This window comes from Acanthopagrus latus, chromosome 4, assembly GCF_904848185.1.
Source record: "Acanthopagrus latus isolate v.2019 chromosome 4, fAcaLat1.1, whole genome shotgun sequence".
Classification (NCBI taxonomy): Eukaryota; Metazoa; Chordata; class Actinopteri; order Spariformes; family Sparidae; genus Acanthopagrus; species Acanthopagrus latus.
Window position 1 is genome coordinate 6337702 of NC_051042.1, and position 24257 is coordinate 6361958.

Below are 24257 nucleotides of genomic sequence, written 5' to 3' on the forward strand. Positions count from 1 at the left end.
AAAAACACATATGTCATTACTAAGCACAACTATTTAACTATAAAATGTGTGAAATTCATCAACTTACCATGGCTAGTTTCGAAGTTTAGTACAGAAATTTACGGGCAGCTCGGTCTCTTTAGCATCTTTTAGCGCCATCAGTGGAAAGAGAAAGTTAGATGGACTCCAGGTCTCTGCTGATTGGTCGAACGCCACAGTCATGTGATCTGTGATGTAGGGTGATCTCTTCTGATTGGCTGAGTAAAGACCACATGGTTCTTGATCTAACTGACGTACAGGAGGGTGGCCATTTGCAAAGTGTGCGGAAATTACCAAAAATAGTCACTCGCCCAATAAAGGGTTAAATTTTTCTATCATATTCAAGTAATTCAGCTTATAAATCTATTTGGGATCTTTGGGGACACCAACCCCTAGGTATTTGATATTTGATTTTTTCACCTGCGAACAAACCACTACACTGTACAACAGAAACATCCATGAATAAATATTTTGTGACAGCAATGCGCAATATGACTGAAGCTGGAAGTTTAACTTGCTCAGTGACAAGCTTTTTGGCCCAATTGAGACACAGTGACTTCTATAATAGAGCTGCAAACATAAATAGATTCATCGATTAGTTGTCAAATTTTGAATTAATTGCAAACTATTTAAACACTTAATTAGTCAGTTTTAATAGTTTGTTTTTAAAGCCAAAGAATCAAATGATCAGTTTCTAGCCTCTGTAATGTGAATATTTTCTGGTGCCTTTGCTCCTCTATGATAGTAAGCAGAATATTTTGGGATCGAGGATGACATTTGAGGATGTCCTTTCGGACTTTGGGAATTGATCAACTTATTGGCATTTGTCACTGTTTTCTTGAAAAAAAAAAAAAAAAAAATAGAAATTACCCCAGTATGCCAAGATAGATAGAGGCGGCTGTGAACTGGGACATAGAGCTCGTCATCCAGCTATCGAAAGGTTGCTCAGATTCCTCAGCTACCGGTGTGTATCCTTGAGCAAGATGCTGAACCCCAGATTGTTTGTGGCATGCAGGCCAGGTGAATGTGACAAGTGCTGAAACGTGCCTTCAGCAGTCAGTAGACTGGAAAGCGCTACATAAATGCAAGTCCATTTACTGTTCACCATTATGAAAATTAAACAACATTGTTTAGATTTACAGTATGCACCGTCGTGCAGGCATTGCCTCAAGCCAAGCCCATGTCGGTATGCACATGTCCAGGTGCAGGCCCTTCCCCCTTATGCCCAATTATGTGTTGCTTTGCTGCTGAATGCCAGGGTAGTTGCCATGACGAATGGTTCTGACCTGGAAGCGGGGTCAGGGTCACAGTGCTCTTCCATTACCCTGATTTCCATCCGTCCCTGGCACATGTGAGGAGGAATGGAAGCCGAGAGGGTGCCGATAAAAGCAGAAAGGGGGCTGCACTTCTACTGAGGTTCATTAATCATTTGAGCTGAAAAATAAAAACATTCAGCTTTCCTCAGAGCACAAGGAATGGGAAAGGAAAATAACTAAAAAAAAATGCCGTTTAATAAAAGAAAGACTTGTGTTTGAGCTGCTGCAACCAGCTCGAAGATGAGGCTGTGAGGGAGACAGAAAAACAGGACGCACCAGAGCAATGGCTGAGAAAATATGATGTGAGAAATGTTGGTTGCAGATGGAGCTGCAGAGAAAGATCCATCTCTTTTTCTCTCAGGAGGACGGCGGTGGGAGAAAAGTGTCAGCAGGGGGTCTGTTGGGCTGGAGGTAGATGACAGCCTGCATTTTATGTGTATTTACTGACTGATTAGGTCCTCTGGGTGGGTGTAGGAGCTGATGGAGACAGCCCTATCTCTACTCTCCAGACACCTCAGTGCCTGGTGTGTGTTTGTGTGTGCGTGGGAATGTACACCCATGCGTTTAATTGTCTGTGTGTGTGTTTCTAGAATCCACCTAGTGTTTGTGACACATGGTCTTTCAACATGACTTTTATTCTGACTATAGATGAAAAGTTGTGCACACATGCCCCTCTGAAGGTGAAACACAGCGAGAGATATTGCATATTGAAACAAGGTTCCAGCTCATGTTTGATTATTGATACCAGTCTATATATGAATATGAAATTGTTGGAGTTTCCACAAATCCTTCATTTTACTGCAAGTACTTGATGCAGTTGTATTAGAGCTTGATAAAACATGGCTGTCGTCTATTTGCCATCCCCCTTTGTTAGTCTTAGTGTGGCAGCTGCCAGCTTGGCAGTGCCTGACTTTGCCAATCTCCCAAAGAGGTGTAGCGTGGGTGGAGCTGATGCAGGCTGAAGGAAGCCTGGTTACTGACGGCTAGCTAGACTGCTATTGGTTAGCTGTCACTCAAAGCGCCCACACAATTAATTTAGCATAACTTTTAAAGCTTAGTTTTCATTAATGCAACCATTCTTCTAATTTTGAAATACACTGAGTTTTAATCAGTTTGCAACGAAAGCTCTGTAGATATCAATTAAATGAGTCAATATGCGGGTTGCATAAAAAAATTCCCTTCTAAAATGGACGGGGAAGTTGGAGATTAAGATTAATTCATGGGATTTTGAGGGTGTAATGGACTCACTTTTGGACTGAAGTGGCCATTTAAGGAACTGCAGTTTTTGGCATCTGTAGGTAGGCTTAGTTTTTCATCCCTGGCATTTGACTGACAAGGTTTTTTTTGTTGTTGAGATCTTCTTCAAATGGTCTCTGCGATGTGTTTTTTACACTGGAGATTCACCAAGGTGGAACATGTGGTGTAACTTATAGGATTTCTCTATTTGCTCACCATATGAATGCTTAGGTAAAACTGTACCCTACAATCAGGCTCAGTTTTCTTTACTGACAGTAATACCAAGGTGGGCAGAAATAGCCAGTGTTACACACCATACCTGCATATAACTTATTAGAATACCTGTTTAGTAGATACAGACAGGAAGTAGCCTGTTCTCGGTAATAAATTCTGTAACTCTGTTGTATGAAGCACAAACATGTCTTCACAGGGTGTTCTTTGTCTCTATGCCAGATTGTGTGCCACTGCTCAGTGTGTTTGGAATAACTCCAAATACCTGGGGATATTTTCTTCACTACAATGAAGCTGCATTTAGAAATTCAAATTAAAGTGCACTGTCCAATTGTACAAAACCATTTTCAGCCTGTTTCGGCACTGTGCTTTGGCTGGTGCAATTACTGTGTTCTAATGAGAGTGATAATTGACTGCTGGAGTCAGCAGATGAAGATAAACTCTTTGTGCATAATGACTTTCCCAATTCGCTTAACTCATCTGTGTTTTCGAGCCCACTGCTCCCATCCTGCACTCAGACCCCCCCCCACTACTTGAACTTCTGTACATGGTGCATCTCCCAGTGCTTGTGAGGCATCCGCACACCCCTGATGTTTTCTCACTGCTCAGGGCGTACACAACCTCAGAGATTTCTTTTAAATTCGCTCATTTTCATTTTGGACCCGAAGGATAAAAACATGGCAGTGAGAATGGGGCCGCTAGCATGACATGTTAATCAGCTTGAGTGTTCTGTTTTTATAGATGCCTTGCTACCATCTGCTCTAAAGTATACACTTGTACGTGAGTAGCATCATTTTAGGATCTCAATTTGAAAACGTTGAACAACTACAGCTTGTATGTGGGATTTATTTTTTTAAAAATGTCTAAGCCTCCTGAGACTGAAATATCACATAAGTGTTGTTTTTTTGAATGTGGTGTTTATACTGTTAAATAGTGCAACAGTTATCCTTTACACCAATCAAGTGGAATAAATGATTTGTATGAAACCAGTGTGGTGTTGGATGTACCAAGTAACAATTTGTAAAAATTAAACCAATCATGCACATGTGCATCATCTGCAGCTCGTAATACTACACAATCAAGTCATTAGTCAGCGACTCGCTGCTGCTTTCCTATCTCCAGGGCCTGGACTCTACTTATTCACAGTACGGAACACACTTGCGTGGTAATGATGGTTGTGTTCTTGTGTTTTGGCAGGGAACTATAATCTAATGCTCACTACAAGAGTAGCTCTGCATTAAACAGAACCACTGACCGGGACGGGAGCAGTTTCCACCGTAGCAGCCAGATCTTACCAAACATGACTTGGTTTAAACCGATTTGGTTTAACTCTGAACTTTTGACTCGCATACATTTCTTGTTTGTGTGCAAGCAATGTACCATTCTGGAATGCCAATAATATCTTAGAACAGAAAAAGAGGCTTCATTCTGCAATCTAGTTCTGTCACTTGTGGTTGTGTTCTCTTGTAGTAGTTGAGTCTTATTAAAACTGATCCAGGTCATATTATCAGGCATGCTAGCCTCTATCCCCGAAGTCACAGTGCAAAAGGGGATTCAGCAGATAAAGCACTGAGCGCAGTGCACTCATATTGCACCAAACAGCAGGGAACAATCTAACCTAAATGGTTGCTTTCAGTGGTTTCTCCCTCCCTGCCGCTGCAAGCAGCAACTGCATCAGGTCAGCAGTGAGAGAGGTGACCATACGCTTCCTAGCACCACAAATACTCTGTGTGGCTGCACTGTGTCCGTCATTTGTTTTTGTTTTTTTACTCAGGGAGGGGAATTGTTTGTTATCTTTATTTCTTTTTAGTTTTTTTTTTAAATATAGATTTTTTTTTCCAAGAAAATGGTTACAAAATGCACAATTTTCTGAGTTCCGTTTTAAATTCAGCCAATTATGGTGAGAAATTTGGTGGTAGCTGGGGAGAGTAAAATACTCCTGAGAACTATTCGATGTGGAAGGTCTCCAAAAGCCAAGGTGTATTACTCAGTCCTGCCCTGAGGATATGCGATGTATGTACTCCTTATGTAGACCTCTCAGGGTGGTGTGCATGGCAAAGTTCACACTTAAGTCAAAAAATAGCTGCTTTGTGCTGGGTGTTCACCACCTGGGCAGCGCCTCATTCAAGGCCCTGAAAGGTTTGTACAGTGGACAGCCCATCACTCTCGCAGTTTCTCTCAATCTGCATTAAAAAGAGGTGCAGAATGCACTTGAGGGCATTTGTTTGTCCTCCTCTCCCTCATTGACATTCACTGTCCATGTCTTCTTGCTTGCGGTTCTACAGATAGAGATAAGGCAGCAGTTAGGGACCAGTGTGCTCCACACACTGGCCTTTCATATGCCGCTGCTCCTCCCAGTGAGCATGCATGAGGCACTTTTCAGGTTTTCATATTAAAACGTCCCCATGTTTCAAAGTTAAATTGGGCTTCATAGAGCGTTTGAACCCTGAAAGAGAGTTGACTCACGGTTTTTTATTTTTTATTTTGATGGCTCTCCATGCCCCAGGGAAATCTTTTTAAAAGCACCTCAGTATTCATCAGACACGCGGGTTGGGCAGAAAAAGTGGGACTCAAAGTTTTTATCCCAGATTGTTACGGTCCAGCTCGTCTTGAGTTTTTCTATTCAAGGCCGTTTGTCTTGACGCATAGAAAACAGCTTCAGAAAAGCTTATTCCAAGATCGATGTGTCCATGAGCCACTTTTGTCCTCACGTCTTTCTGTTGTCCCTGTCACCAGGTGATGACAAGCATTTCATATTTTCTTTACAGGATTTCCTTTGAAATGTGGAATATGATTTTGCCACTTTAGATGTAAATAAAACATGTTTGAAATGCATATTTTACTCATCTCTGCTTGTGCTGAGGAGGCAGAAATATGGTGTAACAGTGAGTGTTTCATTGCATATTCTGCGCCTTGGGCACAGATGGAGTGAATACTGAAGAAACCAAAGTGTGAAGTGCTCAGTTGGTGAGCATCTTGGTTTCTTATGGTTCAGAGAGTAACGTTATTTATGGATTACCTTTTTTCTGCTTTTTTTTTCTTTCTTCTTTTTCTTGCACCATCTGAGCAGGTTTCTGTAAGCACTGATGGTATTGTGATGGCAGAGGAGAGACAGGGCTCTAACTGAAAGGGGCACGCTCAAGGTGTGAGGGGTGACACTGAGAAAAGCATTTCGCTCCACTTCCACTCAATTCATATGCCAAACTCTGTCTTCCGGCTGACTGGATATCAGTGTCTCCAACATGCTTTTTGGGCTGGTGGGAAAAAGGGGAAGAAGAACCAGTTCCCCATTTCCCTCAATTATACTAGATTCAGTGATACTTTCTTCGCAAACAAAAAGGTTTTATCCTGGGAACATCCTCATTTTGCTTGACAATTCTTGGTGAAATCTTCATTTGCATTTATTTTGTTGCATTTAACCAAAGACAGAATGCATTCCTCACTCAGTGTCGCTCAGAGCTCAGATAAGGGGGGGAAACGGGGCTTTGGAGGGTGCAGGATGGATGGGTGCTGCTCGCCAAGTATTGTCTGTGGGTTCTTCAGAGCAACAGGGTTGAAAATAAAAGCTGTGAATGAATGGGGCATCGTACGTGTTTCTAATCTTGAATAAAGACTGTTTGGGGAGCTGCTGGAGCCTGTACAGGCCTGCTTGAAGACACACTCAGTCTTAATGTGCAGGGGCATGACATGTGTGATGCAGGCAAGACTTGGCTGAGTAAGAGCGAAGTGGGAGAAAGGCGAGAGTGTGATAAACAAGGAAGATGGAAAGCATGAAAGTGATACCCCCTTTCAATGAGTGATTCATCTGTGCAGGGAATGCAAAGAACCTATGGAAGTGTGTGTGGGTGTGTAGGTGTGTGGGTGCATGGGTGTGTGTATATGGATCCTCCTCTGACTGAGCTGTCCTGAACTCTGAGTGTACAGTCAGAGCCCTGGGGAGGGTGTTCAGACTTCTCATGTCCACACTATGCAGCGCCTTCACACTTCTGGCTTGGTGGGTACAAGCTGTGCAGGCGTCAAATTCAGAGCTGTGTGTGTATTAACATGCACGCTAACGCGTGATTTCAGGGCGCGGTGATACCGTTTGATTCACTGAGTTGAGTCTGATGAGGCTTGATTGATGACTGAAAAAATATCAAGGCTTGCAGCGTTGGAGTAGAGGCTCCCTGCTGTGACTGTTGATGTGTGGTGTTATGGAATTGCCTTTTGTACCAGTCACTGCATCCTGCTGCATCATAGAGGGAAGCTCTTGGCTCGGCTTATAGGCAGCAGTCAATGTTCGGTAATAGAATCATGAATAAAATCAGCGGTCAGTTCAATACAAACATACAGTACAGACAGCATATACACAAATAGACACAAGTACCTGAGTTAATGCCAATCTGTAATTGTTACCATCATCGTCTGCTGAAAGAGTTTATGCTCTCAATCTCTAGTTTCAAGTCTTTTTCAATATAAGATGATGTTCATTTAGTTAATTATGGTCCCATTTACGGAAAACTTGATGATAAATCATTTTATGCTTTTTGGCATAGTTACCTTGTGATTGACTAGTTTCAACTATGAAATGTTCCTCTGGTTCTCAATCAGATCCAGTCAGGATAATCCTCCCCAGCTCCATCCTCTGGTCCAAATATTGTCACTTCTGACAAAAAAACAAGTTGCTCATGGCCAAAATATCAAACGCGTGATTTCAAAACGGTAGTTTATGAACCAGTGGGTGAAGTCAAGTCAAAAACCAACAGATTATAGCAGTTGTAAGAACTGATTCAGTAAGAGAAGTGTAGAACACTTTTGGTATTAACACTTTCTGGTTCTGGTTTGCATTAATAAAATCTGTGTTTATAATCGAGAAATGGTTCCCAAGTATTTGTACTGCGGGACTGCCGTCACAGAGTCTGCAGTAATGATGGTAGGAGCAAGAGGAGCAGGTCTTTTTCAACAGTCGGTGAAGATTTCTTTGGTCATCGACACATTCAACTGGAAGCAATGCATAGTCAGGATTTCCGCATACTAAGATCAGAAAGCACTCCTTTGCAAAGAATATTTTTCATATTTTCATACATTATTTGTCATTGTCAAAACCTGGCACCTACATTACCCAGAATACAACTTTACCACTGACACTTCATCAAGACCGTCAGAATTCTTCCCTTTCAAACTTGCACTCCTGAGCCCAAACCAACTTGGGGCAATTTTATCAGATTTCCCACTGTCACAACAGACTCAATACAAACTTGTTAACATATGCAGCAGTGCTTCTCAAAACCTGTGAACACACTTTAACGTGGCGGTGTTCCCCTTTGAGTTGTAGAACATAAGCTCACCCCAGGTTGCTGAAACCCACTTACTCCCAGAAAGAAATACAGTAGACAGTGACCGCAGTGTCTTCGGTGGAAGCTTCAACTCTGGTTGTAAGAAAGACTTTTCACACTTACTGAATAATTCTCCTGCTCCTGGGCTGTGACACATCCACTAAGACAAGAACATAACTGACTTCATGATAAGTCTGACAATCATTTGTGTACAAGACAAATTATAGCAGGAAAAGATGAAGCCTGAGAGATCCTGAAACAGGAGGGAAACCAAAGAGAGAACACGAGTGTGTGCTTGTGAATTCTTCCAAGCTGTAGAATAACTTGCTCCAAGGTCAGTGATAAGCATCTCCCCTACTGTTTATTCACACAAACACACACACGCGCGAGTGTGCGCACACACACACACACACACACACACACACACACACACACACACACACACACACACACACAGTCCTAAGAGGCTAAACAGCACTAACACCATGTCTTCTATTCCACACACTGCACACACACTTTTGTTTTTAATCCTTCCTCTACCTCACCTTACAGCTTCCCTGCACCTTACTGCTGCATTTTAACACTCAGGTCTGTTATATCTACAGCCAGGGAGCGTAAAGCCAGCCTGGATTTGGCTTTTGCATCAAAGCAGTTGTCATGATGTTGGGGGTATACATATCAAGTCTTTCTGGAAGCAGGGGGAGTTGTGCAGTCCTGTGCTAAAAAGGACAGAAATATGCCTCAGTGAAATATGGATTACCCAAAGACACACACATGTTATTATTTCAGGCCCATGAATGCTTGAATATAACATTTATAATTAAGACTCATCAGAGGTTGAGGTCCAGAGGCTCCCAGCATAGCACCTGCTGTATTAGAAGGCAATGAACTGCATATGGACTGGAGTCATTGCTAATGCCACACTGTCAGACCATCCATGCATTTAAGTGATCCATTGCATCCTTTTCCATTCAGGTTGACTGATCGATTAGATTAGTCTTCATTGAGACTTTGTTTTCTTCACTGTCCCAGACATGATTATTTCAACACCTCCGCTTTTCTTTGCTCTTGCTATCCGGAGAAAAGACACTGCTGCACTTCAGCAAATATATCCAGTTAATATTTGCCAATTTAATTAGCTACGATAAATAAACACTGTTTGGATCCGTATGTGTAGTTTGCCACTGAGGGTTTAAATGCTCCGTGTGATCCTCACTCAAACATAAATCTTGCCCTCCTGCTGCCTATTCAGTATGTACGGTATGTTTCCACAGTATTTGATGTCTATGTTTGTTCAGTCAGTATTATACATGGCATCTGCATCTCACCAGACAAGACTAATGAACTTCGAAACTGTTGTGTTTTATGTCTGAATGGAGATATCGGTCATCTCATTATGTTAGATCCCTCTGCTTGGTCTGTTATTGGGGCTCACTGGACCATTTCAGAAAGATGTTTACCTGAGTTTGATCTTTTAGAGCTTGACAGGCACAAGTTTTCAGATATTTTCACTGAAATTCATCACCATAAACATGGATTTATAATGATCCGACTTATAGTGCCAGAAAGAAATACACGTTTCTGTTTTTTTTCTGCTACTTTTTCTGCTTTAATTTCAGCACTCTACTTTCATCTACTCAGGGATGATCAAACGCTAATAGTCCGTCACTCAGCTCTCCAAGTCCGTTTTCCAATTTCATCATTAAACCTGAACCTCTCACTATTATGTTGATCCCACATTTAAAGCCTTATTATTTGCACCAAAACATGATGAAGTATTTTTAATGTGGAATCTGATATTATGGCTGTGTTTGTGTGGTGGGTGGGAGCAATGGAGGACCGCTAACTGACGTTAATTTGCCACACCATCACACCCCTCGACGAGGTAAACGATGATGAATGCCCCTCAACATGTTGAGTGACATCATCGCCCTGTACTGCATCTGTGTTTCAGAAACATCTGCTGCTCCCAAGCTGCCAGTACCATACTCATACACATGTATACGTACTCAATACAGGCGTGGTCCCTATTTGAGATTAGTAGTTCTGAGAGCAGCCCATCCATCTCATGATGGATTGTTAGCAGCCTCTGTAATCTACACTTTGAGAGACAAATCAGGAGACGGGGCTGATGCTGTGAAGGGCAGGCGTGACTGCTTGAGCTGCCTCTTTCTGTCTGTGTCGCATTTCATTATGAACAATACAGCAAAAGCCAGACTGATATTTCCCAAACAGCAATTGCAGATTTTTCACAACGAGCTGCATCTACATATGGTGACTATATGTGCCACTGTGTATGTTAACCATCCTCTTGAAGCACGCCACTCTTCTTCTGCGCCATCTGAACTTCATTGGGGTATAATTTGAAGCAAACACCCGTTCATAGTTTTAAAGATAAGTGCTGAGTTACGCTATAGAATATATAGTCTGCTCAGTGCTTTTATGAAGCGTTTGGCACAGTTGCATTTAGCTCCCATTGATCAAAAAGAAGAGAATTCTGTGAGAAACGTTGTCGCCTTGCATCATTCTATGATGAAAAGCAATAGTCAGCCTTTTTGTAAAATAAGTTATACACTTAATTTTACGGTGCAAAGAATGTGGTTTGCTGTGAACATTGAGCCGTTCTAATGAGCATGATCTAAAGTTTTTCTACAGATCTACAAAAAGGCAATACAATGTTTCTTATTGATTCATGCAGCCATTGTATCATTTGTAATTAAAATGAATGCTGAAATAGAGCTTTCATGAGCTCTAAATCCAGATTTACATGGACGTAAAGTTGACATGCAAGAAAAGATTTTTGTTTAATTTTGCAAAGCAGGTAAATTTAGAGATGGGGTGGTAATTATTTAAATCTTCTCTACCACCACCTTTACGGAGAAGACTAAGATGGTCGTATTTCCAAACCCCAGGAAAAATGTCTCTCTCTCTGTCCCAGACTCCGTCAGTTCTGCCGAGAAAGATGCTCTTATTTTTTTTTGGGCCCCATCCTCCATCTATCTCATTTCCCTGGCTAGCTGCTTGTGCTGGGCTGGAGCATAAACAGAGCAACAGAGTCACTGATAGCATCTACAGATGTGCCGCCAACATCCCCAGATAAGAACCAGTAGCAGCATGCCCCCTCTCTTGCAAACAATAGAGCTCCCACTGAAATGTGTGGAGGGAAGATGGAGAGGAAAGGGGAGGGGTGATCGGAGCGGGTGGAGACTGAATGAATGCGTCTCAGAGAGTAATGCGAAGGAGACAGCACAGTTGCAGGGACGAGGCTGAAAAATTGGAAGGAGAGGTTGATGGTGGTGTAGGGAGGGAAGGAGGGAGGGGAGTGGGAAAATGAAGCAGAGAGAGGTGCATATGGAGAGGTTATCCTTTCAGCTCGTATCTTTGTGTCCATCAACAGCAGGGCAGGGGTGTGTTTGGCTTCTTTATCTGGATGGCTGTTGAGCTAGTGGAGAGTGGAGGGGCCCTTCATTCCAGTGGAGGGGGGGGGGGGCGTTTCACGGGGCCTTAAGGAAACAAGCACTTGACGAAAGATGTGAGGACGGGCCAGTGATCACTGCTCTTTGTGGCACCTGTCTGTGTTGGATTTGATTGACGTCTCCTTCATATAGTCCTCTGACATCGGGGGCCGAACTACCAAGCTTCTCTCTACCTCCTCTCACCTCCGCCTCCCCTCTTCTCTCTGATAAGGAAGCGAAGGAAAGGGGGGGAGGTGAAACATAAAGAGCAAAGGGATGTACGGTGGAAGCACATTTATCTGTGCTCGGGTAATAGGAGCAGCCACGGTCTCTCATGGCAACGACCTCTGCAGAAGGTTAGCCTCAAAATGGGCCATGAATGAGCTAAATTCCCAGTGATAAAATAAGACACCTTAACATGATTAAGGGCTCTAATGCAATCAGTATTGTTTCAGCTACAACTCAATTACCGATAATGAAAAAGGGCTCTCTTTCCCCTAGACGCTGGGGCGTTTGCTTGGCTGGAGGTCTAACTGTGAACAGGTGAAACACACATGGGAAGCAGACATGTGACACCCAGGAAGGAGAGATTAAATGGTTACATGCCGACTCACAAACTGAGGGTCATGCAGAACTGTCAGAGTCCGGTATGGAGATTGAGTCACATCCCGCAGCTTCCTCAGTTAAAAGAAATGTAGTACAAACACTCCACGAGAGCTGGTGAGAGCAGATTCTGGTAGAGCAATTATCAGGTTGATTTATTTATTTATTTATTTTTATCTTCAAGGACAGGCGCAGTGACACCTCAAAGGCTGACAAATGACCCCTGCCGCGTGGTGGCAGTTTCTGGCTGGATGGTTCATAACGACTATTGACAGTTTTTGTCTGCGTGAAGACAAAGGACTGTAGAGAAACACACCCAATTTATATTCCAGGTTTCATGGTTTTGCTTATAGCAGCGGGCACATACGCGATTAAAGCGTTCTAGTAAATAAAAGTTATCGTCGCGTGATATGTACTGTGACATTTCAGCTGTTCTATTGTTCTGTTAATAATGTGGTAATTATCCAAATCAATGAGCAGGACTGTTGGACACACAATGATGCTCTGATTTATTACTCGCATCCAGACATTAAATGACCAATTTCCTTAAAGAAATAAGTGATTTTGGCCACGTTGCTATTGTAACTGTTTGCTTCAACAAGGTGGTTTCTAGAGCTAATCACAGCATTAAACTAAAATAAGTTTGCACAAAACATGTCACCCAAACTAACAAAATTAAAGATCCACATAACATCAGTAACTGGAATACGACTTTGACGTAACTCACATACAGTGAAAATGTTGTCATACATGGTGCTACCAAACATGATCTGGATGGGTGTCATAGCAATATATACAGTAAATGAATTCATTTCCCAGTAAAGGCATGAAATTGAAGCAACATTTTCAGAAAAGGACATATTGATCGATGTTCCCATGGCAACTGACCCGGCCCTGTCATGTGTCCGTCTCCATCCATCTCCATCCATGAGTCTCCTTGTCGTCTCTCCTCATGTCTGTTCCCACATCAGACAATCAGGAGCTGTCAGGGTGCCAACTGTGCCTCATCCTGATGTGTCACTTCCCATCTAGACACAGTTAATGGTGTGTGATTTTATCTCCTATTTATGGAAGTAGAAATGGACTTAGCACAGGAACAAACAACTTGACTCACATTTGTTTAGAGCAGACCTTCCACACTGATTGTGCTCTGAAGTGCACGTTATGCAGCCTATCTTCCTAATCGTGGTCGTAAAAACAAAGCAAGAAATCACTCCTGTAAAGAGAGAAATGTAGTAATCAGGCGGAGGTGACTTCTCCTCGCCTCAGTTGTAACAGCAGCTGCGCCCCGTGGCCCATCCGCTGATAGTCATAAATGTTTAGAAGGGCGTTCTTAGCACAACATCTGGCCTGCACCCAGAGTGCTTGAGCAGTTAAAAATATCCCTCCCTCGGCTGAGAGCTATAAGAGATGTTAAGCCCTGCAGAGCTAACACACTGAAAGGTGTTTGTTGGCTGAGGATCAATGACTTCAATACAAGACTACTGCTCCAATAGGCTTCTGTTCCACCAGTGAAGTGATCTCTCCCCATCAGTGTCTTCAAGTTCTCATACTGGACATTTAACAACAGGCTGCTGCGTCACTCTTGGACACCAGCTGTCCTGTGAGGTTGTTGCTGTTGTCTCTGACTGGATACAGGGGGGGTATACATGAGGCATTTTTACAGCCCGGTAGATAAAATATGAAGCCCCGTCTGAAGGTGACTCCTGTGGACTGACACCTGTCCATCTTGGGCCGGTCCTTCTGATGTGTATACACAACAGAAGCTCTTCTGTGTTGGGGAGTGTGTATGCTGTCATGGCTGCCATTGTTCTGCACTACATATCATAGAGCTCCGAGTACTGATTCATCGTCAAGCCACAGTCTTTCCACTGATTAACTGATTGTTCACAACATGTTTCAGTCTGCCAAAGGTTTATGGAGTGAGCCGCTCTATGTTTAGCTCAGTCGTAAACTGGTGTCATTGTTCTCTATGTGTGTTGACAGGCAGCTGTTTGGATCAGATGAAAACCCAACAAATTTGAGGAGTGAAGATTTAGACAGTTCTTATGGTCCGACATCAATTCTGTAACGGTAGTCACCTCTCCCTGTTGGTGAGGAAGACAAATATGTTGTGATGACTTAGCCAGACGGTGCATTTCATCATTTGCACAACGTGTCAGGCTTGTCAGGCTTCATACATGATTAAGTGCCTCTGTGACTTCTTTATTAGATTCCAACACACAGTCATTAATTAATCCTGTTTTCAATCTTGTCAATCTTGGGAGACCTCCCACCTGTCACCCCCCGACAGGATGAAGGTTGCTGTTACATTTTTACGGTGGAGGGCGTGAACGACATCAGCAAACGTGTTTTCGAAGAATGACAGGGCCATCAAAGTTTCTGTTCCCTCACTTCTCTTGGATTCATTTACCATAAAAGAGCACACTGTTTTCCTCTCCTTTCGTTTATGTATTTTTAGATGAACACCCACTATTTTCCTCATTAATTGGTGGCTATATGTCTGTTATCTTCCTCTGCCAGCCAATACAACCTTTCCAATTAAACGTTGAGGTTTTCTTTGTAAAATCAGCCCCATTTCTGACCACATCCCGAAAAATTCATATTAAACCAAAAGAAGCAAAAGCAAACTCCCTGGTGGTGAAGGATATAAAGAATTCATGCTGTGGTTTTCATGTAACATGCACTGCCACTTAAGAACATCACTGAACCACCCGTCCAAGCTAAGCTTCGCAATGATCTTGGCTGCATCAGAGGGAGGGAATAACCTTTTTTTTGCTGTGTACCATAAACCCTGACGTGCCTCTCTATTAAGAGTGATAGCGGGAGGTGGACAGTGTTGTCTCTGTGTTGTTTGGAGGGGATGAGATTGAGTGGGTTTGGCAGTACAGTCCAATTAAAGTCTCAATACAGAGTGAAAGAGAAATGGAAGAATTTGTCTCTTGGAGCATGAAACTTTTTTCCACTGCCTGTCAGCTTCCATGTTGTTGCACACATGAACCTACGCACACAGAGTGCATTTATGTATTAATAACCACACGTGCCTTACCAATGAGAGATTTATTTTCTCGCATTAAACACTGTGAACATTTTGGCCCCACGGTACTTTCTCAGAAACCCAGAGGTAATCAGCCCGATGGCTTTTTAATCCAATCTCTCTGTAAAATGTAGATCCTGAAACTTGATCCCTCACACTCAACTCAGTGAAAGGTCTTGTGTTATTTTTAAAGCTTCTGTCTGGCATTAGACAATTCTGAAGAAGATATCCTGACTTCCTCACAACTACAGAACAAGTTATCAGGCAATTTTTTCAAACTGACACTGATCTATCAATTGATAATGATCACTGGTGCCACATTAAACTCCAAAACTAAAGGCCCCACGACTCATCTGGCTGCTGTAATGTTTTGATATCCAGTCTACACTGACATTGTCAGGGAGGTCAACTGTGGTTACAAATCGGCAGAAGAGCTGAGGCAGAGATACGGTGAACAGTAGCTCCTCAGGCCTGTTTGAGCTGATCAATCAGAGCAGACTGGGTCTTTTGGGAGGCAGGAGTTAAAACTGATTATTCAGATAGAGAGTGATATGAGGTGTTGAGGCTATGGACAGTATGCTTTCCTTTTTTTTTTTTTTTACATTAAAGCATGCTGGCATGTTCTAGTAGACACCCAGAATAAAAGGACATGTCTGAAAAAAAAGAAAATGAGACTTTTCACAAAGTGACAGTGATATCTTCATAACTTTCAAGCATTTCCCTTTGTGTTTGATTGAGTTGAGTTCTGTTTAAATTCTGCATTTGAAATCTCCTCAAAGTACAAGATGGCAAAAAAGGCCCAAATACTCAACTGTAAGAATTAAAGTATGTAGGTTGAATGGCATGATTAATGGAAGAAGCCCTTAGAAAAATCCCCCCCTAAAGCCCTGAAACCTTCAATTACGGAATTAATTATCGCTTACGCTACAGCTGGCCTTGAAGGCAGTGTGAACATAAAGGAGTCACTGAACTGAATAAAGCGAAGAACATATTGTTCAGGGGGATTCTACAGTGGGGAAATACATTTAGACTTTGCCTGAGCACGCACTTCTATATCTAATAGATATTATTGTCTGTTTTTTTTGGACTACCTGATTACCTTGCCACTCCCCCATTCAGCCTGAGTCTCAAATTTTCATTGCCATTGATCGGAAGTCTCTCCACACACGGTGTAATTTACTCCTCACCATGCTGCCTGGAGTTGGTCTTTTTTGGTTCAGAAGCCTCGATCTGCCTGTGTCTGGATTTGTGAAGTCTGGCTACGATGCGCCAGCCATGAGATTGTCGCTCTGCATTCTTGTACATGTAATAGATGTATTGATGAGGGACGACGATGCTGCAGAGAAAGGTGGAGTTCTTGAAGGTATCGTTATTGTGCTTAAAAGGCAACTCTCCTCCTTTTGATGGTCATTCACCAGTAAATATCAATTTGTAACACTGAGTGCATGCTACAGATTATTCTGACATGAAGGTCTTTCATTTGCTTTTTTTAGTGTGCCCACTTTTCTTCAACCTGACTTCTGTACTTCAATTTCAGGTATTGATTTCCTGCATTTCCCAGAATGATATTCACCAACCCCCAAAGGACGGGTGTGAACTTGTTGCATTCAGAGAGGGAGAAAGACAGAGAAGTAGTGGAAATAATGGCGTAATAACAATGAGAGTCCCGATTGAGGTTGTGTTACAGTCTGGTCCACTGGTTCTGGTATCGGTGTCTCTTTTGTCATGTATTGTTCACGCTTACAAAATATTGTTGCTCTTTGACACGACTCGATCCAAACACAAGTATTTACAGCTGATCTACTGATCTTCTCCTACCAGGCTCCATTATATTTGTGCTAGAAGGATCATGACATGATGTCACATGTTCCACAGGATGGTTGACTTCTGATCTGATCTGATCAATCACCAAAAGTTCATCTTTACATTATCACTGTTATAATTAATCAACATTATTCTGATGATAGATTTAATAGTTTTAGTCATTTTTTTTAAGAAAAAAGCTTGAAATTCTCTGAATCCAAATTTGGATATTTCCAGTCCAGTTACATTTCAGTGTTACAGTTTATTACATTTCTGAAGATGTCATCTTTGGCTTCAGCAACACTGTCGACATTTTTTACCAGTTCTGTTATTTTATGGACCAAACAACTCATCAATTAATCACGAAAAGATTCAACAGATTCAAGTGTTGGGTGCAGTTGTAATGTTTTCAGTAACTTTAACTGTGTTTCATATAATATACTCCGTCTTTATCTCCTATCATGCCCCCCTTCATGTTTTGCTATGCCAGCTGGGGGGATTAGCAACAGCTTGCTAACAGACAGTGACTAGATGGTTCAATCTAATTCATGAACCTGATACAAGAAAACTAAGCATCTCAGAGTTGAGGAAGTTGCACATGCATGGCTTCACCATGTCTCGTCCAGTGAAGGCTCAGTGTGTTGCCGCTGTCTGTGTTGCTGATGTAGTCTGTTGACAGCATTAGCATAGCATAACGCCTTTTTTTGCAGTGCTCAGGTGTTGCCTTCCAAACTGAAAGTTCAAATGACTGCTGTTGTGCAGGACAGCTTCTGAGTGGCTATCTTAAGCATTTGGATATTGTAGTCTTTTTTGTTTCGATTTGTGCCTTTGAAGAATTACCATATAGACTGTTGCCTTAGCACCAGGGCTCCAATATTCTCTGTTTTATTCCTCCTCTTTGTGAATACAGATGTTGTTTTAGAGATAAATGTGAACTGAGGCCGACTGTTATGTTACAAATGCATTTTTTTAAATCATCCCTGTGGGAGCATGTTATCACTATACTGGAATTATTTAATTTGATTACCTTGAAAAATATTGATGATATCACAATATTAGATTGTGTAAAGAGATGAATAAAACCAGGGTTGTTTTAACCTTGTGTGTTATGAACAACTGCACCTGAGTTCATTTCTGGAGCAGACGCGGCTTTGTGAACACTGCAGTGGGTCAGTGTCAACACGATGTCCGACAGGAGAGTGAAACTAATTCTGATGTGTTGATTCTGCTAACAGTGAGTTAAGCATTTATATATGTATGCATATCCATTCTTCTATGTTTTTGACAACATTACGATGTGTCGTGATTTACTTGGAGTTGGTTGAAGGAAATGTAACATTACATATTTACACAGATTGCATTGATATGTCAAACCATTCTGGAATAAAGGTTTATTTGATACACACAAGTACTGTTTACATTTATTAGTGAAATAGGGTAATTTCTATGCTGGTAGGCAATAAAAAATCAACGCTTAAATTAAAATGCGGCTGAGTCCTAACTGATATTGAACGCCCTGTTATGACGTATTTAAGTTAAACCTTGTCTGTTATAGAAGTGTATATATATGTGTGTATGTGTATATGTACGTGTGTGTGTGTATATATGTGTATGTTTATATATATTATATTATATACTATATATATATATATATACGTATATATATATATATATATATATATATATATATATATATATATATATATATATATATATATATATATATATATATATATATATATATATATATATATATATATATATATATATATATAATATATATATATATATATATATATATATATATATATATATATACGTATATATATATATATATATATATACGTATATATATATATATATACGTATATATATATACGTGTATATATATATACGTATATATATATATACGTATATATATACGTATATATATATACGTATATGTGTGTATATCTGTGTGTATATAGTCACATACAGTATACATATACAGCTGACTCTGCTTTAAAACATGTGACGTAGAGAACTGTTGTATTTCTGATGGGAGATGAACGGCAGCCTTTCTGCAGTCGGTTGCTAATTCAGCTGAATCTAGAGGGAGATCCTTAAAGCTGTCTGCATATTTCATTAAGCTGCTCATTATTGTTCTATACCTGGTTCTGATTAAGAATAGTAGGAACCCAACTGTGTGATTCAAGTGTGTGTGTGTGTACGTGCATGGGAGTGTACTCTGGGTTTGCTCTGAGGCAGGGGAGACCGCCGTCACGCCTGTTCGTAGCTCTCTGCAGCACAATTCTTTTCTGCTAATCTCCATCCAATGATGGACACATTCATTCATTAGCATTCATATGATTATAAGCTCTGCTGGCAAAGTTAAGCAGATGATGTACGGTTTAGTGAATTTAACCAACCAATCTTTACAGAGGAGGCATTTGGTTACGTCACTTTGTGACCTGCTTTATAGTCTATGAAAATGTTGTTCGGAGGCACAATGATAGCAGCCGAGTCATTTATGTCGAGTGAACTGAACAAAGAAACTGCTTTCTATTAGGATAAAAATCTATCCATGCTGGTGTTTGACCACTGAGACATTATTGCTTTCTTGGAATCATTTGGCCTTATCACATGCGGGTAATAAGTGTTGAGATTGGCACTACAGCACTTCAATAGATAGTGCTGAGCAGGGGTGTGGAAATTGAAGCTCCCCTCCAGTCGATTTAAATGAAGAATTGTGATTAATTGGAATCGATAGTGTTAGCATCGACACTCACCACTTCCCAGCTACAAAGCTCTGACTGGACGCTCACTTAATGTGCTTGTGTGCACTTCAGCTCTTCGACATCACACTCATGCATGGACACTCACACACATATTCGAGACATCATAACACAGAGCATCCACTTCATTAACACTGGTGGTTACTAAAAAGGCAACGCTACATCTTAATTCATGCCGATGCGAGTTAGGATCCACACACACACTCACACACAGGCACCCTAAAGACACAGCAAACTGAAGAAGAGATGTGATGATGCTGGAGGAACGAAGGATTAGTCGATTGAGAGCTGGAAGCTGTCACTGCAGACAGAGTCCAAAGTGCTCACAACCATATGAGTTGTGATGGGTTTTTGCTCTCCTCACTGCAAAGGTTCAGTCTTTGTGGAAATATAATTTCTGTCCAGGTCTGTGGATCACTTTCAGGGTTCTCTCCTGTGTCCTATTTGGCCCAAATGTCAAGTCTCAAGCTGCTAGACAACGTTGTGGGTTTATCTCTAGCTATTAGACCTGGCCGCATTAACTCAGGGCATCGTCTTCAACCTCATCTTATGAAATGTCATTGCTCCACAGGCCAAAGAATTTCTGTCACTTTTAAAATTTAGCATTTCCAGTCCATTTCCAGTCCAAGTGTCTTTATCAATCTGGTAACGAGTCAAGAGATACATTGTTTGATCTTTGCTTGGAGTAACTCCAAGTGAATATTCAAGTATTTAAATCTGTATCTTGAGTGCAGAGCAAACTTAGACAAACATATCAGTTTGTGTGTATGTTGGGTAACATTGGAACCTATAATCTCAACATTGAGAAATAAAAGTAAATATATCAGTCTCCAGCACCAAAACAGGTGGATGAGTAAAAAGGATGCTGAGGACCGGATGCACACAAAAAGAAACAATAACTGGTTCACTGTACAAACACTTCACTTAGTGAAGCTCTGGCATGTTACTGACAGTACAATACCCACATTTAGATAATGTACATTTTGTTAAACACTAGGTATGTAATTTCTAAATCACAACTCCGAGAGAAGGGTCGGGCTAACCTCACTAGTTAAGAAATGTGATTATCTGTGATTATCTAAATGATCAAAAAAACACTAAAAACACTGTATACCAAACAAACAGTAAACTAAAGCAAACTGTGAAAAGTGAGTTTTTTTGGCAAAGTCATGGATGAAAAAGCTCTGAGATAATTGTAGACGTGTTCTGTAGAACTGGCACCTGTAGCAACAAGGACGTGCGCTTCAAAAAGCAGATATACATCACACTGCATATTGCAAATAGAGAGCTGTCCTCAGTTGACGAGACACTGAACCCTGGTCGCTCTCCAGACACTGGGGATACACGAGCCAATGCTTTCTTAATTGCCGCTTCCAAGCCTGGATAAATGTGGAGGGTTGCGTCAGGAATCATAAAAAGCTGATGCCAAATCAAATATGCAAATCAGATTTCCATGCAGGGTTGGCCAGGGCCTGGTTTGCCAGCAGGAAGGAGGCAGATGATTTTCTGTGACGACTCATTACGGGGAAGCAGCCAAAAGAAGGAGAGATCAGATCATGATATTGATCAGCATAACTGGAAAGATAAAAGACCATCTGTAAGAATTTCCAGTTGATGGTGTAAAAAAAAACAAACATGAAATCCAGATTTAGTGGATTCATTATCAAAGTAAAAACCAACATAATGTAACTAACGTTGTGACTTCCCACACAGAGCAACGCAACCCCCAGGTTTATCTTATCTTTATAAAGCTCAGGCACAGCAGCACTCAGCACTCAACACCTCAGCTGAATGAATGAAAAGCCAATCTGGAGCGCATCAAACCTAACAATATAACGTCTATGTTTTTGGGTGCTGTTTGATTATTATCTGCTCGAGCCATTCCACGTGTTCATAGAGAGATAGTCTAAGTGGTCCAATATGATGTGAAATTGCATATTTCTTCTTCTTCTGACAAATATTTACACCTAACTCCTCCACAAGCTCAGGGAAACACTGATTGATTTATTTTAGTCAATACATTTATTCTATCTTCACTGAACGCCTGATATATATCCAACCCCCCCCCCCCCCCCTTTTTTTTTCTGAGGCAGATTACTCACCCATCACTACAGCTGTTAATTATAAAAGAAGTATTTGATTCAGTGTAGAGCTTCAGTGAGTCTAATCTAAATCATTTAGATGAGCCTTTTTATTTCTACCCTGGCATGATTATACAGGAGGTGATTGGCAGCTTCGATATCAGCAACGGAATCAGCTAAGCGCATATTAGCTGAACTATTGTGCTGAGATATGCTCAGAGGAGCGGTGTGCGTTGGCCCGGGCCAGGGGAAAGTCCCTAGCTGTTGGGGCCTTATCTCACAGTGTGATTTACTGTGGAGCTGCTGTTGGCAGGGGATTTGAAGAGCTGTCAGTAGGTGAGAGAGGGCACAGACACCAAATCATCACTCAGCGAGTCTTCAGCATCACTTCCTGCGCAAGAGCAGAGTTACACCAGGCAAAGTTGCATTCATAAATAGATAAACTGAGGAAAGCCTTTTCATCCTTAGTCACACATCTTTTTATCTCACACACGCGGCACGCACACACACACACACGTTACCAAGGAGGCAAACAGAGTCAGCTCAGAATCACAAGAGGCCCTCCATGGTAATAACACAGCATGATGTTCTTTCATCGTGGATGGAATGGCCTTCCCACTTTTTAAAAACAAGTCTCCCTTCGTCACTAATAAACCCAAGAATACTATTTGCAGTTTACACATTGTAAGTTCTTTTTAATTGAAGCCATTGTGTGCGATTGTTTCGAACGCAGCCCGCGAGTGTTGGTTTCAGATCAATGGCTTCAAACGCAGGAAATAATTATTTTGCGTGGAGATGAAAGTCTGGCTACAGCAGCACAAACAGCCTGTGGATCCAGCCTTTTTTAATTAGTGCTGTGTGTCTCCTGCTCTGCATGGCAAATTAACATCCACCATCGAGGATAAGTGATTGTGCTACACAACTGTGTGTGGGTGGTTGTGTGTGTAAATGAGGATTTGTGCGCAGGAGTTTGGGGATGGGTGGGGTTACATTTGTTTGGCCCTTTCCACTCCTGAGGATCTATTCTGAATATGGTTTGCAAGATGTCGTGTCCAATATGCTGTTATGTTTAGATCTTGTCATAGTTTGAAATAAGTTTTTATAACTTCCCAAGCTGCTGTGTTAAAGGTCCAGGATCAATCTGTTGGTTTTCCCAAACCGACTCAGTAAAAGTGTGACTTTCTTCCAAATGAACGCGAAAGTTTAATGAGTTTATTTGATTAGCAATCGTAGCTTTTTTGCTCTCAAAGTAAAATCTGTTAAGATGCACTCACTGCAATCAGTCTGAAAGAGGTGGAATTTTAAAAAGCAGACACTTTTATAATGCCTTAATTAAAAGCCCATGAAAACTCAGTTTTAAATCTCGAATATCTAACATTAAATATACATGACTAACAACAACCAAAGTTAAAAGTCCAGTGTGTGGGATTGAGGAGCAGAAATGAAATATGATATAAATAACTACGTTTTCATTAGTGTAAAAGACTCATTATGTTCTGGTGACCTCAGAATGAGACTTTTGTATCCCAGAGGTGACAATCCAAACAAGCTCCGGAGAGCATCAACCATAGAGGACTGCTAGATGCCATTAAATGTTGCACTCTGGTACTTAACAATATCATGAAGTGTTATTCATCAAGGCAAGTTACTTCTAGACATGAGGGAACTTAAAGTGTAATAACGGGCGCATAAAATAAGTGTTCGGGAGCTTCAAACATGTTTGCATTTTGATTCTCAGTGTGTGCAACTTTATGTCTTCAGAATTATATGTTGTTCTGTCGATGTTGGGAGTGAGTGCAGGTTTGACATGCTTGTCTTGTCCTGTCTTGTTTTTCAGGGATGCCCAGGTTCGCCAGCCAGCCGTCAGCGGCCACTGCGCATCAAGGGGACAACCAGGTGATGGCATGTGAAGTCAACTCAGATCTGGTGCCCTTCACCCGTTGGGAGAAAGACCGTCAGCCGCTGGAGCTGAGCACCAGGCTGGTCCAGCTGCCCGGTGGAGCCCTGGCGATCAGCAACGCCTCAGAGACTGACGCTGGCCTTTACCGCTGTTTGGTAGAAAACGTGGGGTCGTCAAAGTCCAGCGACGAGGCCCAGCTGCAGATAGTGCCAGGTGATTGAAGGAGATTAAATTTTGTCAGACTGTGGGTAAAATATACATCTAATTTGTAAACTGATTATTTTAATTGAAGATTAACCATTTTCTCAATTAATTGATGCGTTGTTTGTTGTATAAGAATGACAGAAAAAGATGAAAAATATCAGACAGTATTTCTTAAAACTGAAGATGACGTCCTCAGATGTCTTGTTTTGTCCACAACCCAGAGATACAGCCGTCAAGAAACCAGATAATATTCACATTAAAGAAGCTGTGATTGGACAATGTTG

General features: G+C 41.4%; 1 protein-coding gene across 12 annotated transcripts in view; it reads left to right on the forward strand.

The window, feature by feature from the left end:
* Window positions 1–24257, forward strand: part of neo1a (neogenin 1a) — a 170612-nt gene that overhangs the window by 67214 nt on the left and 79141 nt on the right. For all 12 annotated transcript variants that reach the window (XM_037095244.1, XM_037095249.1, XM_037095251.1 and 9 more), the window contains exon 3: window positions 23707–23982. In XM_037095244.1, the coding sequence (XP_036951139.1) occupies window positions 23707–23982 (276 nt within the window). The remainder of the gene's footprint in view (window positions 1–23706; window positions 23983–24257) is intronic.